The sequence below is a fragment of the Plectropomus leopardus genome, chromosome 10 (assembly GCF_026936395.1).
Source record: "Plectropomus leopardus strain MGB_pleo_1.0 chromosome 10, ASM2693639v1, whole genome shotgun sequence".
In the NCBI taxonomy this organism is placed as follows: Eukaryota; Metazoa; Chordata; class Actinopteri; order Perciformes; family Serranidae; genus Plectropomus; species Plectropomus leopardus.
In genome coordinates, this window is record NC_142185.1 from 24638791 (window position 1) to 24658108 (window position 19318).

The following is a 19318-nucleotide window of genomic DNA, read 5'->3' on the forward strand; positions in this document are numbered from 1 at the left end:
AATAAAAGCAATGTTGACCCAGGTTTTAAAAGATTAAATAATTTAACCAAACTTTCACTATTGAGCCTTGAATAAACTAAATAGATTGGGGCTCAGCCATGCAGGTTTTATAGACTGAAATCAAAGGACTCTGAACTGCAGTGTTTTATTTCTTCACAGTTTCGTCACCTCGGGGCTCATCAGTCTGTCTGTCTGCAGGGCGGGGTGGAGAACAGTTGTCCAAAGGTGTTTTGACTGTTAGAGCGGCCCTCAGGCTCCTGGAGCCGATTACAAAAAGTATATTCACTAAATGATTTGAATAGAACCAGGAAAAGGTTTATTTACATCAGTTCATGTTGCAGATTTTCAAGGGAGGGGGCCAGAGGAGCAGCCAGTCAGAGTCCAGGTGGCAGAGTCGCCCCCCTAGTCAGGGTGGGGTTTATACTACTTTACTGCTTTTAACCAGGCATTGGCATAGGGCAAATTATTATGTTTCTGTTAATAATAAAAAGTGAAAAACAAAATTGTGTCTCATATTACTTCAGAAAGAGAATTGAAGGTTACAACGGTGTTTCAGGGTACGTGACATTAATTAGCTTTTTCCTCTATTCTCCACAAAAAAAATCCTGTACTACAATGTGGCAGATTTAAATACTTTATTCAAAGCATCCAGTGGTGAAGTATCTATAGCAGCAGAATATGGGACCATGAACAAAAGACAGTAAAAAAATCTACACAGTCAAGGAAGCTTCAGCACATCCTTTAGATATTCAGTCTATTAGAGTGTGAAAAGCAATTTTTAACAGCAGCAGCCAAAAAATACCCAGTTTGTCTATTTGGTGCCTGATGGTACGGAGTTAATGAGAGCTGTTTTTGTAATCCAGCCAAACAGAGATAAATGCTGGATCCAACAGTTCATGGCCGTCCAGATTCTTCCTCCAGTATTCGCTGTCGGCATTTGTCTCTCAGTTTATCAATAGTGGACATCGACAGACTCCCCGGTTCTGTAAAGATTTTCTGCAAAAAAAAAAAAAAAAAAAAGTTTGAAGGAACGTCACCAAATGGATTAACTTTCAAGATTATTCCCTTAAAGACATACACACCAACATGCAGCCTGTAATTCCCCTCATGGTAAAAACATTTCTATCTTTATATTTGATAAAGTTTTTGTAACAAAGTACAGCAGTGAAACAACAATAACAAAAAACACTTCAGAGCTGAAACAATTAGTTAATTAAGCTGATCAACACAAAACTCATCTGCAACAACTTTGATAATTGTGTAACAGTTAAAGTCATTTTTTCTAGAACAGAATGACAGAAATTTGTTGGTTCCAGTCTCTCAAATGTTGCTTTTGTTAGACGTAGATGATAGTTAATGTACATATAAGGTACAGGTTATATTAGGTTACCCAATAAGCTTATAATAGGTTATATATATTAGATCATATTATGTTATATATATTAAACTAGATTAGATTAGGTTAGATAAATTATATTAGAATACTCATTTATATCATATAAGGGTGGATAGATTAAATTAGGTTTGATAAATTAGATTATGTTAGGTCAGATATAGTAAATTATATTATGTAAGTCAATTATATTGGATAAAAAATATAAGATTACATTGGGTGATATTGGGTTATATTATATAAGGTTAGTAAACTAGGTTAGATATATATGTTATACAATAAGGCTATATATATATAAGATTATTTTAGGATGGACATATTTCATTATATTAGGTTAGTCAACAACATAATAGGTTGGCTAAAATAGATTATATTAAGTTAGTCATATAGGTTTGATAGATTATACTGGGTAAGATATTTTTGATTATATTAAGGTAGTCAACTAGATTATATTAGGTTAAATAGATTATATTTGGTTTAGAGCTGCTGTATGGCCAAAACAATATTCTGAAGACATCAAATTGTGCTCTGTAAACTTCTCATTTGCATTTTTCACAGTTTTTTTGATACATTTTACAGAGTGAGAGATTAATCATCAAATTGACACAGTATTCCACTGAAAACTTAATAATAAAAATGTCTGATGTGTTTCAGATTTAGAGTTTTAGATAGTTTTGCCAGTGGCATGGTGGTGTTTCTGTTCTTTCTCGACACACCTGCATGAATGTGTGGCAGTCCAGAGTGAACGCTCCACTGGTGATTTGTTTGAAGCACTCGCACACATCGCACAAAGAGCGAGCTCTCAGGATCTCTGGCTGGTGGTGGATTATGAGAGTAAGGGCAACACGGAAAAGAACTTTTGAGCCCTCGTAGAAAAGACAGTCCCAGACCCGCAGAACTGTCTACAAGCACAAGAAAAAATAATTACGTCTGTAAAATGACATGCTTCAACATCATGAATTCCTAATTCGTCTACCATTAAAACCGAACTTTTCCTCACCTCAATTGGGAGTATGTCAATGTAGAGGCAGATGAACCAGCGGGACACCACCAGTGTCCATATGCCAGGATACTGGGCCATGAGCTGTCCTACTGCAGGAGCTTTTGCCTTCACCAGCTCCCCAAGGACCTCCTGGTCAGTCTTCAGGCCCAACATGGCTGGGCTGTAGAAGTCTACAACATCAAACAAAGTGTGAGTTTATTTTTTTATCTGAGAGCAGTAGTGGTTCTTAACGGTCTGCCTTTTGAGCACTTCTTTGAACTGGTTTATTTCTGTCTCTAAGTACTAAATGTTTCAGATTTCCGTGTTAGTCAAGAACTTCTTCCAAGAATAAATTTTCCACGTGGAGTCCCACAAGGCTCCAACCGGGGTCCACTACTCTTTAGTCTTTATATAACAACTAGAGTCCAGAGAAAGCATTATACAGTTGCACTGTTGCAGCTGATACACAATCCTATATAGTCATTAATACAAATATTTTAGCTGCCTAAAAAAAAAAAAAAATCTGATATCAGTGACCCAAACAGGCCATAATAAAATACAGTGAAGGAGTACAAAAAGTGGTTAAAAGAAGAACAAAAAGTGGTTAAAGAGGTACAAAAGAAGTGGATCACTGACTAATGCAGGCAAATACATATAAATGTCATTAGTGATGTAGCAAACATAAGATCTTGTCTTTCTTCCCTTTATAAACAGGAACATATGCTGACCTTTGTCAGCAGAGTTAAATTACTGTGCTGCACTAGTTTCAGGTCTGTGAAGTCTGTACTTGTTCAGTATGCTGCTGCCACGGCTTCAACTGGAGCAAAGAGCTCATCATATCTGCTCCAAAGAGTCTGCGCTTCTTTCATCTCACATGACTTAATCAAAAAGATTTTAAGATCGTTAAAACTGGTTATGATATAAATATTTGACAGGATTTCCCTTAAAAACTGCATGCTGTCAAATTATGCCACTCGGTGAGCCCACAAACTTCTCCTCTGTAACATCTCTGCTACATTAACCCTTTGAAACCTTACAAATTAGTTTGATTTTTTTCAAAATGTGGGGGCAAGCTAACAAGCAACTTAACAAGACATGGCCCAAAAAAAGCAAAAAATTGGTAAAAAAAAAAAAAAAAGTTATAAGAAAATTACCTAGAAATAAGCACAACAAAGATAAAAAAAAACAAACAACAACACAACAAAGAACAATAAAATAAAATGACCCAACAAAATACTTAAAAATTAATCATCTAAAATATTTTTCCATTACATATTTTTAAATATAAAATTATTCTAAATATAAATATAGTTTTTTGGATATTCTTCCCTATTTTTTTTAGTAACCTCCCCCTTTTCGTAAAACTACTTTTTAGGTAATTTCCTTGTCACCTTTTATCAACTTCTTGCAATTTATATGACATTACTTGTTAAGCTGGCCATTGCCATTTTCCCCTGTTTTTTTTTAAAGACATGAAACCAGTTTGCTTGGGCATCAAAGGTGTGTGAATGCAGCACAAGAAAACTATCCAGGTTTCAAAGGGTTAACTCTCTCCAGTGTCTATTTTTAGTACGTTTAATATATTAGTCATGCATGTCTTTGTTTAAATTCGTTATGTTTAGGTTTTTCTTGTATTTTTCATTAGTTTACATTCATTTATTGTGAGGCACAGAGCATAATATGTACCGTAAACTTAGACTGATTGAAGGCCCAGTGACCTTGGTTCACTGACACAGGTGTTTTCACTTCAGCTCTCTGATTAGACCTCTTTTCAGGAGTTTGACTGACATCTCCCTCACGGTCATGTTAGTTTTGTTGCAGCTCTGAGGGTTAGACAAATCACACTTTTGCCATTTTTGTTAATGCATTGACTTTGGTTGGTTTAGCAGTCTTCTGCAGTGCAGATGTGGATTTAAAATGGAAACTCTACCTGGGAGCATTCGGCCCAACAGCGCATCCATGAGCCAGAAGGACTTCTCCTCATCTTTGGTGATGATCATGAGGTAGCCTGCAATGAAGTTCATGCCCTGACATGAACAGAGACAGCGATGATCTGACTGCGTGTGAACCCACTGACATACTGTGAGTTTACAGACACATGCAGCACATATACTGCACATATCCACACCAACAACATGTCTCCAAAATCTTAGTTAAAGATGTGATTTTGTCTCCAACATATTGTCAAATTAGTGGTCATGAAATACTTGCATAACTGGGGAAAACAGGTAACCTTTGACCTGTTTGTTTTTATAAAAACATTGATTTCCTTGGTTTACAGAGGTGGCATACCTGGCCAGAAGTTTCGGCATCAGTATACACCAAAATATGACTTTGAAATTTAGATTAAACGATTAACTTTGCTGAAGCTACAGGAAAGAAAACAGGAAATAGTGAATGTTGCACAGAAAGCCACATTTGAGGAATATACCACAGAATATTTAAATCGATACCGAACTAGCTGGTCCTGTTTTCTGTGTAAAAGTCTTTATCTAAACAGACGTTATGTTTAGCGAGAGGAGAGAAAGTTTATTCTTCACCTGACAGTAAGGATCAACAGATTATCGGCCTGGCCGATTATCAGGGCCCATATTTGGCAATGCCGATTATCTGTATTGGCATTTTATTTTAATGATTTCAAATGAGTTCATGAAAAATTGTGTTTGTTACACTCAACCAACAGCAGGAAAAGCAGTCTGCAATACCTGCAAAGAGTTGTCAGCATGGGAGGAACTTTTAAGATGTAAAGTTTCAGGGAGCTATTTTTACTTTACAACTTTTTTTAAAAAAATTTTTTACTAAATTTTATTTTTTAAAAAAGTAGCACTTATGTGTTGGAGTTTGGTGTATTCCAAATTCAAAATTTTGACAGAAATATTTTCATTTTTAATGTAAATACATATTGGTTCCAAATATTAGTTATCAGTTTCATTAAGTACTAATAATCAGTATCGGTATTGGCCCTGAAAAATCAGTCAATCGCCTACCTGACAGTACCCCACGTCCTTATTATGGTGTCCATAGGCCAGCAACACGTTGTAAAGAGCGCTCTGGAGGCTCGGCTCTCCTCCTCTGAAGAGGACGTTGTCAGGAAAAGTCCTGTGCATGTCTGTAAAAACATGACAAGAATTTTGAAATTATTTGGAGATACAAACAAGTTTCCTTCAATGGACACACAATCATCTCACAATTGTGTTTTATCAGTGTTTCAAAAAAATCGCTCAAGTTTCACACAAATCTGCAATGGAAACCCGCCTAATGTGACAATGAGCCAGCAATACCAAACCTGAAACTGTAGCAGCTAAATTGAAATTGAAAGGCCGTTTGCACCTGTTTGAATGGTCTCCTTAAGCTTGCCGTCGTGCTCCATGGTCAGCAGAGACTGGTAATAACCCGGGTTGCTCTCCAGTTGTTCCTGTGCACCACTGGCCGCCATCCAGATCCTGGCCCGGTGCTCATTAGGCACGCCTTTCCGCACATACCTTTTCACTTCCAAAACAGATTTTGTTATTACATCATCCAAAACAGCTGTGTGTTTGAATGTTTATTACTTCCTACCTGTCAAGTTCTTCTCCACGTGTGGCTTCTCTTGAAGCAGTTTGGACCATCTCATCGACCTCCTGTTGAGGACGGATACGTACTCGTTCATCATCTCCTTGTAGGATTCAAAATCGTGACGTCTCTCAAAGCCATAGGGGTCAATCCTGCAGGGACAAATGAACGACCGTGACCATGTTCTGAGTTTGTGATTCAAGCCTCAGTTTTCTTCTGTGATTTACAGAGCCAACACATTTACCAAATCTTGTTATTAAAATAAATACCACAGCTGCTTTCAAGAAAGAATTAACCCCTTGAAACCTGGCGGTGGCTTGATTTCTTGTAAAAACATGGAAAGAAAGCAAAAATTAGCAAAAAAAATGGTAAAAAGTTACAAGAAATTTACCTGAAATGAGCAAAGATTGTCACCTTAAATTGCCTGAAAAAGGTTTATAAATATTAAAAACAAATACATATTTCTGTAACTTAATTTTACATGTATATTTATAGTAATCATAAGATTGTTTTCTTGATATTTTTTTCCACTAATTTGACAATTCTCTAAGTATTCTCTCTCTCTCTGTATTTTAAAAGTAATTTTTGAGTCAATTTCTCGTCAACTTTAATTTTTTTCTTTTTTTTTTGCAATTTGCAGTACATTTCATGACAAGCTGCTGATTGCCTTTTCCCATTTTAAAAGAAATCAAACCAATTTGCTGATGATTCAAAGGTTTAAATGCTCGTGAATGGCGTCTCGAGGCAGCACAAGGAAACTGATGTCGATCTAAGTTTCAAAGGGTTAAAAGAGCATTTAATAGAATACATGACCCAACAGTAAATTACAGGATGTAACATACAAAAACCTGGCTTGCATATGTTATTTGAAATGTCTCACATTTGATATGTGACTCTTTTTTTTGTCTTTTTTGTTTGTATGTAATGTGATGTTTGAATATATATATAATGTATATAATTGTTATATTGCGTGTTTTATTTTTGGACCCCTGGAATATTAGCTGATGCTTTGGCGTTAGCTAATGGGGATCCTGATGAACTAAACTATAAAGAAACAGCTGACAGCTGGGGTCACTTTTCCTCCCCACCCTTCTTTCTCACTCTGTTCCCTGATGGCAGACACTACAACAGCCTCCACTGGGTTGGGTTTCTGTAGCGGGGAGATCAGATACCTCAGCTGGATGATTAGACAGTTTTAAATTACTTCCAAGTGGGATTAGTAGCAAGGAGCAAAATTCAAGCTCAAAAATAACCTTAGAATATGTTTCCACAAATCAGCTCTTAGCTATGATATTTTACTGAGCTTGGTGGTTGGCCTTTAACAGCTTAAAATATAAAGTGCAAATAAAATGAGTTAGCAGATGTAATTAAGTTGGTAGTGAAGACTATACATGTAACACATTAAAAGAGTGGGATTGAACGCAACATCAAGCTCACCTTTCACTGCCATTATTGCATGTAAGAGGCTGAGAAGAATTTCCTTTCATTTCCATCTCCATTGTGTGTCATGTGCTGCAGGTAAAGTCCACGGCGGCCGTAAACAACCTGAACAGAGGAGCCGATTTCACTTCTTCTCCTTGGGAAAGGACTGCCGGCTGCTGTCAAGGTAAATAACAAAGTGATCTGAGTTTCAAATGACTCACCTTACAGTTTTCACTGGGAGGAGGGGCAAGCTTAAATAACGCCCAGGTAACATCCGCAGGTATGGGCTTTATTTGCATGCACAACAAACGGAGGAAGAGAAACAGTAATGTGTGTGGGTATGTCCCCGTGTATACTACTGTCAATGATTTATCAAAACAAGGTTTCTGTAGACGGTAAGACATTAATGCCTAGCCAGGATTTTAGAAATACAGAGTCCAAATTCCCTTAACTTTAATTCCTCTCAGAAAATTTTAACCCTTAAAAACCTGGACAAAATGGCTTGATTTTGTCAAAAACATGGGAAAAAAGTAATAAGCAACAAAAGAAGAAATTAACCACAAGATGCAGGACTGAAGGATGTAGAAAGACTTTCCCGCCTGCTGCCATTAGACTTTTTAATGCTCTTAAATGACCTTTTTTTTTTTTACAACTGCACTTTTGCATGCTGAAATGTTATACACTACATAGTATTTGTTATTTTATTGTTATTATTATTATTATTATTATTATTATTATTATTAGAACTGAGTATTTTCTTTAGTATTTATCATTTAATATTTATTTTTAAGATTTTATTTTTCCCTGTGGAAAATTACAGTTATGCTTTTGTGTTATATGTTGTGTTATAGGTTAGCTGTAAATTATCTGCCGGAACAAATGTAATTTCCTGTTATGGATTAATTATCTATCTATCTAAACTAAGCAAGAAATTAGCAAATAAAACAAAAAAAAGTCAAACAAAACAAGGCAAAAAAGCAAGAAAAAGTGCAAAAGTGCTTAAAAAATATAATAATTCTGTAACATAATTAAAATATGATTATGATTGTTCTAAATAGAATTTAAAAAAATGTTTTCTTAATCACTTTTCCCATGTTTGAAAGAAATCGCATGATTTTTCTCAGGGATCAGAGGTTTAAATACTTGTGAAAGGCACTCAAAAGCAGCAAAAGAAAAATTAAGTCACTCCAGGTTTCAGTGGTTTAACTGGCTACCAAAAAAACTAACAAACAAACAAAAAACCCAAACAACAACAAACAAACAAACAAAACCTATTGTTTAAACTGTTAAGATATCTTGTCTGTACATTTCATCAATATTGTTATCATAATTTTTTTTTAAATTAGAGATTCAGTGAAGGATTTAGTGCCATCTAGTGGAGAGGTTACAGATTGCAACCAACTGAAACTTTTCCAGAGTGAAAAGCATGTCGGAGAGCAAAAACATAAATGGGCCTATCTAGAGCCAGCGTTTAGTTTGTCCTTTCTGGGCTACTGTACAACACGGCAGACTACGTGGAAAAGGAACCGCTCCCAGTTTAGATATAAATAGTTTATTCTAAGATAACGAGAAAAAAATCAAATAAAATTACCAGTGATTTTACACTAAGGAAATGATACTTATTACAATTTTTAGGACTAGGGTTGCACGTATTGATTATTTTTTATCGTCGATTAATCTGTCGATGGCAGAGATGGCAGAGAAGCCCATCAAGGTTTTACAGAGAGAAGGGGCCCCAGTTGTGGTGCACTGTACAGTGCCTTTATGGAAAGTTTAAGGGTTTTTATAGTTGTTTTTCCAAAATGTGCCAGTATGAGTGGCCATCTGGGGCCCCTTCTCTCAATTTTTTGGGGTTAACATTTGCCTGGTTTGCATCTCCTCATGTTTTTGCAGCTCTTCTGAGGACACGTCCTTGCTGTCCTTAGTGGATACGGACACATACAGTACTTCATGTTGGTTCTTGAGTACAACAGTTAGGTGCCCATATTTACACTGAAACAGGTTTTGCTTGTTGTTATTATTCCTCCCGTTCATACTGGTCATTCAAACATCCCTTTTTAAGGAAGTGATGAGAGACAAAGTACATAGTCCTTTAGCACCCAGCCGTTTTTCTTAAATACTTAAAAGAAAAACAAAAACAGGAGCCTACCACCCTTACACGGTAGCTACGGCTATGTGGAGCTTGAATAGTGACTGTGACAGTTTTTGCATCAAAAATAAAACCATACTTTAATGTCTTGTTAACGTTTGAGTGTGTTTGGTCTTTTTCTCTTTCCTGTTTCAAACATAGAGCAGAACTGGTTAAAGGGAACTTTAAAGGTGATGATTTACTGGTCTGGCGGAGCTCTGGTGGAACCAGGGTTCCCACGCATTTTAGTAGTTTATTTAAGCTGTTTAAAATGGGTAGTCCTATAGACGCGCACTTCCCAGGTATTTGCGGAAAAGCAAACTTCTAGCACTTGATATCTGTATTCACAAACCGGACATTTCAATAGACCAGACCAACACATACAAGTACTTTACAATATGTCAATGCTGCGCTGATATTGGGGGCTAGAAATCTGAAAATCCATAAAAATCAATTGTATTTTGCATTATGTTATTTTTTATGATCATATTTCTATCAATAACCAAAAACAATGTATATTCAGACCTTTAAAAAACATTATGTTAAGTTCAAACCATTTGCAGATCTAGAAAACAGTTTTTGTAATTTTATCTTTTTTTTTCAGGAATTTCATGACTGTGGGAACCCTGTAGAGCGAGCGCAAACACTAGATTTAAAAATAAGGAGTGACATGTAGAAAAATCTGAAGGTTGTTTTCAAAAAACACAACATAATGAAAAAAATATGAAATAAATTGAAATAGAAAGCAAAAAAATAGAGAATTTTTAATGCCTGCATTTTATTTTGAAGTGGAACTTTTTTCAGTGCCAATATTTCCTTTTACAAAGCCAAATTTTATTTTCGGTGCCAAAACTTATCGTCACTGTTCCAGCTCCATACAGCTACAGCTTGAGTTAGTTTTCTGTCATTCTCAGTGTATAATGTTGGGAAACTGTGACAGAACATATTGCAAGTTCACATTATTGGAGAATTATTACTACAATCCGTTACAATGACCCGAAGTAAAAACAGAAGGGCTTACTTCAGTTGAATATTTTATTACTATAATTTGAAACTTAAAATATATATATTTTTAAATTAAAGTTTGTGTAAAATGTCTCCCGTAAAAAAAAAAAAATGGGGAAAATAAAAGTGATTACCCGTACAGGTGCGTTTTTTTTTTTTTTTCCAACCCCGTAGATAAGCAAATGTACACTGTATGATAACCATCAATTTTCACACCACGGTATACCATAAAACTGGTGTATCACTGCAACCGTATTCTCAGCAGTACGCAACAATAATGTTACAGAATTACGTGTTTTTGGGTCTTGAAAACGTAAACTCTAAACTTAAAATTCTCTCTGCAAAACAAAATTCAAAGTGATCGTGCACTTCTGCAAAGGATGGCAAAACATGCAAATACATAGCATCATAAATATGTTTTAAAGTCACTTGACTTGTATTCAATAGAGTAGGAAGCTGAATAAACATACTATCAAACTTTATGACCACACTACAAATAACCATGATCAGCTCATCCTCGTCCAACACCGCACCACTGATGTGTGACACTGTAAAGACAAAAACTGGGAAATAATAACTATACATTATCAAATTGGCCAAATTATCATGGCTAAATACTTTTTAACAATCTTTTTTTTTTTATTAACAATCAACAACAGGGAGGGATAATCTGAAAAAAAAATGTAAAATTAAAGCTTAAACACATTCAGATCAATATGATTATATGTCTTTTTTTACACTCATAATTCTGCTTTATGATATCTAGTCCTGTCTGAGCAGTTTTATTGTTCTGTAAGTGATTTACACTGCATCCCTCGTCTAACTCATCAACGACAAAAAAACTATTTGCGTGTACGATTATGGAAAAACTCATGCTTTATTCATCTTTCTTAAATGAACAATATACTTACGCTACTTACATGATGTTTTAACAATATATTCTAATTTTCACTACCTTCAGTAACACTGGACAGATGGGCTTCAACAGAAATATAAATATTGAACAGACAGATATTTATTCTTAAGGCTTACTTTGTCGTCCTGTTGTCGCCCTCTTTAGTGTCCTCGCTTCTGAACTTCGCGCTGCCGTAACATACAGATATGTGCCATGCAATCCTAAGGGTCTGTAATTTCTTAATTTTAAATTTCACTTAAATGCTGCTGAATTATCATCAGTAATATCTCGGGAGGGATAAAAGCAAAACTCTTTCCTCAGCCGTTCCAAAGGAATTATATTTTGAAAGCAAAACATGGACAGCGTCACATTTAGGATTCAAGACCCCCTCCCGACAAATGAACACCACCAACCAAAATCATTAATCTAAATTAAAGCACTGCCTTTACTTGTGTATTTGTGAAACCAGCCCGAGGTGACGTAAAATGTGTTTATCATGCTTTCGATGAGAAGCTCACGACTCCATGACTTGACGGATCCACCAAACGATTAAACCAACGGCGTATCATCCACGATATTGAGGCATCCCGTTAGAGATCTTAGCATTTACTGTACATAAAAGAATCATCTGTTGCATTTATAAATTGAACGTATTTATATTATTCTTCATATAGCTCTCTTTGTAAACTGTCCCAATAGATACAGTATGTACAGTAAAAACTGCAACAGTTCTGTTGGTGCTGGTGTAGTGAGCACTCTGTCCCGAAGTTCGAGTAAGACGCGGGAACTTTGCACAGTCTCTCAGAGCTTCATATAACAAAACAAAGCCGACAAGGAAGAATCTTAAAACACACAGTTTTCTCCTCTCCAGTCCCGTTGGAGTACACACAGCCGGTGAACCTTCTCTCAGTGCTGTGTCCGTCCCCTCTTACAGGGCCTGACAGGTAGCGCTCCTCCTGGAGCAGAGCAGAGGGGCGTCCAGGACGCTGAGAATCCAACAGGAGAGACAACGGCGAATCCGGCAAAGTCCGTGTGACGCCTCAGTCTCCCGAGGACAAAAGATGTGGCCAGTTATTCTCATAGTTTTTACTCAGCTCCCTGAAAGGTGGTTTCCTGACAGTTTCAAGTGCTTCTGTTTTCTCTCTGAAGTCTACGATTTTCACTTTTTTTTTGTACAAGTCTTAAAAAAAACTATGAAGTCACTGTAAAAGAAACAAGGTTCTGGCTTTCCAGAGTTGGGATTGGATTTAGAGAGTTTTACGTTTTGATCCCGTTACAATTGGTCGTGCGAATTCCACAAAATCATCTATAAGGACCGGCCATGCTCCTGAGGAAGAAACGACATGTCATTAGTGTCACGGTGATTCAAATAGGAAAGTCCACATTCACAGAATTGCATAGAAAACAGATGCATCCGTGCTAAATCTGGCTGAATCCAAATGTCCAGACTTCAGGACCGAGTCCTCAAAGACTTCAGTTATACGTACTGGGACATGTTTACCATCATTAAGTGTCTGAGGGGGCGAGACTGCAAAGTGTGTTTCACTTGTTGAAGTGGAAATGTTAGAGGCACAACTAAAATCCCTGTAGTTGGTGAATCTTGAGCCCCTTTTACGCATCCTGTTCGAGGCAGGAACATCATGCTGTTTTTCCACCTTTTCATTCTGTATAAAAGGTATATGATCCTGGATTTGGGGGACAGAGTGGTCTCGCCTTTAAGCTGCAAACAGAGATAGTAACACAGCCGCATCAAGTTCTGCATAAAAGAGACAGCCAGCAGGACGGGTGTGACAAATTGACAGCGTGTTATGTGTTGACCCATCGCAGGAGATTCAACAAGCAACTAGCAGCAGTTAGATCAGCAGCAGTGAATGTCCGCAAACTGGGAAAACAACAGGATCTGTGAGCTCCTGACCCTCCAGAGGACAGATCAGCTGCAATATAACAGAGACGGTGAGTAATTGTTGTTGCCGTGTCTTTAGCCATAGTTATTGTTTAGAAAGCGCTGCAGACACGTCTGTTATGTATCACAGTAGAGGCTGACCCAGTTGTGTTAAACATCACGCCCCTAACTCCTCTTTAGCTTCCGCAATGCTAGCAAGTCGTCTTAAATCATGTCTTAAAGCAGAACGATGGCACCATTATTTGGTTCAGTGTAAAAAAGCAAAGGCGGCGTAAGGAAGGACTCAATAGTGGCTCTATAGTGCGTTCTCTGTGCAAAAAGGGCTTCTGGAAGTCTGCAGAAAGTGCGCTTAAGGATTAATTGTGGATTTGGAGCCCTCAATACTCGCACTTCCATGAACAACCATACAAAATCTGCAAGTTTGGAAGTGCAGTGAAGTCCGAACATTTGGATTCAGCCTCTGAAGGAATTTAGTCCGACTCACCTTCCTCGTCATAGTTTGACATGTCATCTGCAATCATGTTACCAAAGTCCAACAATAGGTTCCATGTGTCCTTTGGGATGGATCGTTTATGATGTTCCTGTAAAGGACAAGTGCTGGTTAACATACTGGTATTATCATGGTTTCACGCAGCAACTCAGAGTAACCGATGGATCATTGGGCCAGCTTGTGTTCTGAGGGTCCAAGAGTCATTCAAACCAAAACCATCTGCTTACTGATCCCCGCGAGGTCGATGTCATGAAAGCTGACATCAGCCAAGTTCCCCATCACTGGAGTAAATAGATTTCAATGAGGGATGCACCAATCTAACTAACCAAGTACAGATCTAATATCAGGGACCTTGTTTTTATTCTCCAAAATGTATGTCTGTATTCCTGTGTCTCTGTAAGTCACATCATTAGCCCTGTCACAATAACTGCTTTTTTGGGCGATACATTTTCCCACGAATAATTGCAATATTACTGTCATTTTGAGACTATTTTACGTCACTTGTGACGACTGAAGTCCAGCACTTTTGCCACTAATGCTGCTAATTGTATTTGTTTGGACGTGTTTGTTTTAATAACTGTGATGAAACTTATAGGTACTTACACAGACATGCTGGACGCTTGATGAGAAAATAAACATTCATTCACATTTGAATTCTTAAGAATATTCAGACACTGGAAACGGAGCGTGAATGACTCGTGAAAATTGTCAGAGGAGGAGAGGAAAAGCTACGCCCAAGACTGATGACGGTCAGGAAAACCCTGATGTTTTTTTTTCTTTTCTAGCAACATGTTTGCTAAATGTTAGTGACCTTCTTCTGTGACACACACGTTAACAACAATATCAAGGTCAGCAAAATGACACACATCGTACGATAAGTCGATAATTACTGTGACAGGTCTACACGTCACGACCGATATCCATTCTGCATTTTAATGCAAACATACTCACTGATACAAATTGGTGCATCTTTAATTTCCCTTGTTTGACTCACCAACAGGAATCTGTTCCAAAGATCGAGGAACTTAAATCGTCCTGACAGAACCAGGTTCCAGTAGGCTACAGCCATGTCCAAGTCTGCACAAAGACAAAAAGCACAACACTTAGTCCAAACAGTTTGTGGGATACCATTGAGCAAGTTGCGATTGTCACTCTTCTTACCTAGACCCTTCTGTCCAGGATTTTTGGCAAAGTTAAAAGTGAACTGGTAGAAGTCCTTGAATTTCCCGCTATCTTTGAGCTCCTGCTCTAATCTTGGCAAAAGGGCCTTCAGTTTTTCTGGACTGTCGCACCTTAAAAAAATAAACCAGTTAAGCAATAAACAAACTAACTAACTGAATAAACACAGACACCTCAACCAGTTGCAACATGACCGCCTTGATGCAGATGACAAATTTGCTGAAGTTAACTTTGACACATGAACCCCTGAAGTCAAAACACCGCAGCTCCTTCACTGAGTCATTCCACGAAGACACAGAATACTCGAGCTGTGGTTGAGTGGCTCTATATATAGACAACCTTCCCTCCCTGGAGCTACACGAAGAGAACCACCATGCGGATACTTCAGGCACAGTGTTTATGTCCCACTTTGGAGTGCGTCTCATGCTGTTGATGTCAACACTCACCCCAACTCTGTCATTCCATCCAGAAACTCCTTCTTGGAAAACTCGCACTGAGTGGCGGCACGAAACTTCCATGCGACGACCAGAACGGTGATGCTGGCTGGATCCAGCGAGAGGTCATCGCAAAACTGCTGGATCCCGTCAATACCAATCTTATTCTCATCCTGGGGATCTACCAAGGAATAAAAAGTTACACTGACAGTTTTTGCCTACAAGTGTTGTCTAACTTTTCAACAATACAGTTCTTTCTGGAACAACTTTAATCTAGTAAATATTTCAAGTTACGGCATAAAAAACAAACCGCCCCACGTACCTTTGTAGCGATTGTAGAGCTGCTCCAGCTTTTTCCGGTCTACTGATGTTTTCATGGATTCCTTACAGTACAGATCTGGATTCTGAAAGTAGTTGTCGGTCGCAACTTCTAGTTTCCAGTCATTCTGTGTGAGGCAGTACACAGCTGTCTTCTCCCCAGCCTGTGTGAAGGACATGAACTGCCGTACCTTGTCCCTCTGCGAAGACTTCAGCTTATGCTGTGTGAGTACAGGACATGGGCTGTCAGACACGGGAGCGATCAGACCAGGCAGCACGGACAGCAACACGCAAACACAGACCGACACACAGACAAAAACACACAGCGAGACACATACATCTACAGGCATTCAGGCAACAGTAAAGACTGCGAGACACTCAGAAACACTCATATTTCAAAAGGTTAGTCTGTCACACTGACACACACATGTTATAGGTGGTGAGCCAAGACGCTGTGGCGGTAATTATGTCCTATCCAAAAGCAACATGGGCTTTTTCTGAGGGAGGATGTTGTGGATTCTCAGGGCACATGCTGTACCCGGGAGGGCCCCTCAGATAACTACAGTCATAGATGTAACATGAGTAGAGAAATGGGATGCCATCACCCAGACCTAGAGGTGCAACAAGTCTGGAGTGTAACACAAGCACCCTGCCAGAAATACACGGCAATATTAAAAAAAGAAAAATCAGATGTCACATGACTGTCTGATTTCTATCTTGATATGTTGCAGAAATGTGCGCTATGGACCTTTATAAAGTATGTCTACATCAGAAATTGTCAATAAATCAGTTGTAAATACAAGCACAAAGAGGCATTCAGTGTACATTTCACCCTGCTTGTGTTAGGGTTAGAAATTTTTTGTCCACCTGCCACTGAGACTGTTGGCCGCCAAAATCGACCAGCCACTCAATAGATTACCACTGGTTTTGTTTTGGCTGGTGAGTGACCCAAATATAAAAACCAAGTGCATATTTTACAGAATTTAGCTGCTGCTACTTTCCAACCCTGGCTGGACAGACAAATAAGTTCATGATGTTGTATCATTTAATTGTAATTGTCATGAAAGACAAGCAGTAAACAACATTTAGCTTTGAGTTGAGTGTTGTGTATAGACGGGGTACAGCTGCAAATAAATTGCCCTTTTGGGATCAACAAAGTTGTCTGAACTTGTACTGAAGTCATAGTCATACTTAAATCAAATCCAGACTACATCTGGTTTCCAAACCCTCTAAATACATGTTATGCTTTGTTGATTTGTCAATTAGTTGATCTACTGAAATTAATTCATAACAAATTTGATAACCGAATAATGGTTTAAAGGTGTAACAGAGTGAAAGATTAAGAAGAATTCAATGGCAGTAAGGATTGCAGATTGCAACCAACTGAAACGTCTCCCAGTTCGATTTCCCTCAGCGTTCAGTGTTCAGGGGGTTTTAACAGGGAGCTGAATTATCCGCAGAGCTCTCCTCCTCTTCAAAACAAATGAACCAGGTGATTGTAATAGGTAAAAACACTGAATAAAGCAGTTTATCATAGAAAAAAAGGTGTTTTTCAAACACTAATGGGGTTTCAAACTAGGGGGGCCAACACAAAAACATGAATGGCCCCGTCTGGAGCCAGTGTTTAATTTGTCCGTTACTGTAGAAACATAGCGGACTCAGTGGATGAGGACCCACTTCCTATGTAGATATAAACAACTTATTCTAAGGTGACAAAAATACAACGATTCTTATTTTCAGGTGATTATACACTAAAAAATACATTATTTTAATTTCTGAAAATATATCCCCTTAAATCCAACACACTGGACCTCTAAGTCTTTTGACAAGAAAGCAAATGCCCAAACTCCAGTGATCAGCATTTCAAATGTTAGCATTTGTTTCTTTTTTAAAATATTTTCCACTAGTAACATGAATATCTCTAAGTTTTGGACTGTTTTTTGGACACAACCAATTGAGAGACATCGCCTCGGGGCTGAGGGAAACTATGATGAGCAATTTTTACTATTTAACTAAAGAGTAATAAACACTAGAGTAATTGATAATGATAATCTTATATTCTAGATCTTTTCGATAATATTCACTGGAAAAAAATCAGCACGCCATCTCCTCTCACAGCTGCAGTATCTGAGCACTTGCACTTCACAGAAAAGCAGTATTTCCTGAAACCGGAGACTAAAACTCTGAGTTCACCAAGCCGCAAACGAGTCCACCAACCCTTAGTGATTTCTGTTAATAACGACCACATGAAGTCAAACGTCTGTACCGGCTGCTGTTCAGACTGCGCGGATTATTGTGCGACCAGATGGGTAACGTTAGGTTAGCATTTTCCACAGCTAGTAACTTATGCGGGCTAACGTTAGCTAAATTAGCCAGAATGTATCACTGACATAAACTATGGGGATACAATTACAGGAATAGACTGTCAGTGTGGTTATGGATAAGCCGGGATTTCACTCAAACTACACCGTGCCTGTCCGTCTTTAATGTCCACCGACTGACCTGCTCACAGCCGAAGTTACAGACTGCCAAAAAGGGACGTGTAGCTAGCTAGCTGCTCTCAAAATATCAACTGACCTTCCCTGTAACAGCAGCGAACACAACTAACTAATCACTGCACACTTGCCAAAACGCGACACGGCGTGTACTTTAATACTACAACAGTAGTCTTCAATATAAGCCTTAATGGCACCAAAGCCGATGCCTGGGTTTGTGTTTATTTTGGTTACCTACCATTTTCACACCCGCTGTTTGACCAGTTTGGTAGCCCGACTGACGCTCATTCTGCGCATGCGCGGAAGTAGACGAGCAGTTATTGTAGGTTTCAGTGGAAAGAAATAAAGGTTCACAGCTCTCATGTCACTTGCTTTTTTTGTAGTTATTTGCCAAAATTAAGCCTTTTTCGTGTGTGTGAAAGAGCAAGAAAGTGAGATCTTTACAACACTTTGTTAAAGGTCCAGTGTGTAGGATTTAGGGAGATATATTGGCAAAAATGGGTTATAATATACTAACATATTCAAATACTGCAGCTGTGTGAGGAGGTGGATTTGTATTTTTTGACTGAATATTATTGATTTGGGCTGGAATATAAGATTGTCTTCATTATCAATCATTTATTACTCATTAGCTAAACAGTAAAAATGGCTCATCAGAGTTTCTGAGCCCAAAGCGATGTCTCAAAACTGCAAAGATATTCACTAAACTGTTATAAAGAATAAGAGAAGAAGCAATTTCTAACACTTGAGCAGCTGACCACTGGAGTTTGGGCATTTGTTTTCTTGTAAAATGACTTAAAGGTCCAATGTGTTGGATTTGGGGGATATATTGGCAGGAATATAATAATGTTTTCTTTAGTGTATAATCACCTGAAAGTAAGAATCATTGTGTTTTTGTTACCTCCGAATGTTTTTTTCTTTGACTTCTATTGTTGGTGATCCCCACACGCAACTAGCGTCGCAACAACTGTGATTTTTTTTCAACATGAAACAGTTTTATTCTGTGCTTTAATGTGCTTTTATATACAGAAAAGCAGTGTGTCGAACGATTAGTCTGCTAAAGCAAGAGCTAATAATGACCAGTTACTGTCTAAAAATGTAACATTAACCAATGCTGAAGAT

At 37.9% G+C, this 19318-nt stretch overlaps 2 protein-coding genes and 1 long non-coding RNA gene across 4 annotated transcripts; 1 reads left to right on the top strand and 2 right to left on the bottom strand.

Moving 5' to 3' along the window:
* Window positions 1-339: 339 nt before the first annotated feature.
* LOC121949403 (growth hormone-regulated TBC protein 1-A-like) lies at window positions 340-7710 on the bottom strand. Its single transcript, XM_042495077.2, has 9 exons — window positions 7571-7710; window positions 7365-7472; window positions 5934-6079; window positions 5706-5864; window positions 5363-5484; window positions 4306-4402; window positions 2394-2566; window positions 2110-2295; window positions 340-996 (listed from the first exon to the last, which is right to left on the bottom strand). The coding sequence occupies exons 2-9, from the start codon at window positions 7424-7426 to the stop codon at window positions 895-897; spliced, it is 1047 nt and encodes a 348-aa protein (XP_042351011.1). The 5' UTR covers window positions 7427-7472; window positions 7571-7710; the 3' UTR covers window positions 340-894.
* Window positions 4320-15549, top strand: LOC148188528 (uncharacterized). The gene is made up of 4 exons (XR_015777656.1): window positions 4320-4457; window positions 7446-7533; window positions 13205-13330; window positions 15419-15549. It is a non-coding gene; the product is annotated as an uncharacterized LOC148188528 (long non-coding RNA).
* On the bottom strand, window positions 11336-18329 carry dcun1d2a (DCN1, defective in cullin neddylation 1, domain containing 2a). 2 transcript variants are annotated; one of them, XM_088083351.1, is made up of 7 exons: window positions 18204-18329; window positions 15706-15922; window positions 15396-15564; window positions 14932-15062; window positions 14765-14847; window positions 13765-13861; window positions 11336-12704 (listed from the first exon to the last, which is right to left on the bottom strand). In XM_088083351.1, exons 2-7 carry the CDS (start codon window positions 15878-15880, stop codon window positions 12625-12627), a joined length of 735 nt encoding a protein of 244 aa, XP_087939477.1. In that variant the 5' UTR covers window positions 15881-15922; window positions 18204-18329; the 3' UTR covers window positions 11336-12624. The 2 variants fall into 2 exon arrangements, with proteins under 2 accessions (XP_087939477.1, XP_042351191.1); XM_042495257.2 differs by lacking the exon at window positions 18204-18329 and having other exon boundaries at window positions 15706-16220.
* Between the last annotated feature and the right edge of the window lie 989 nt (window positions 18330-19318).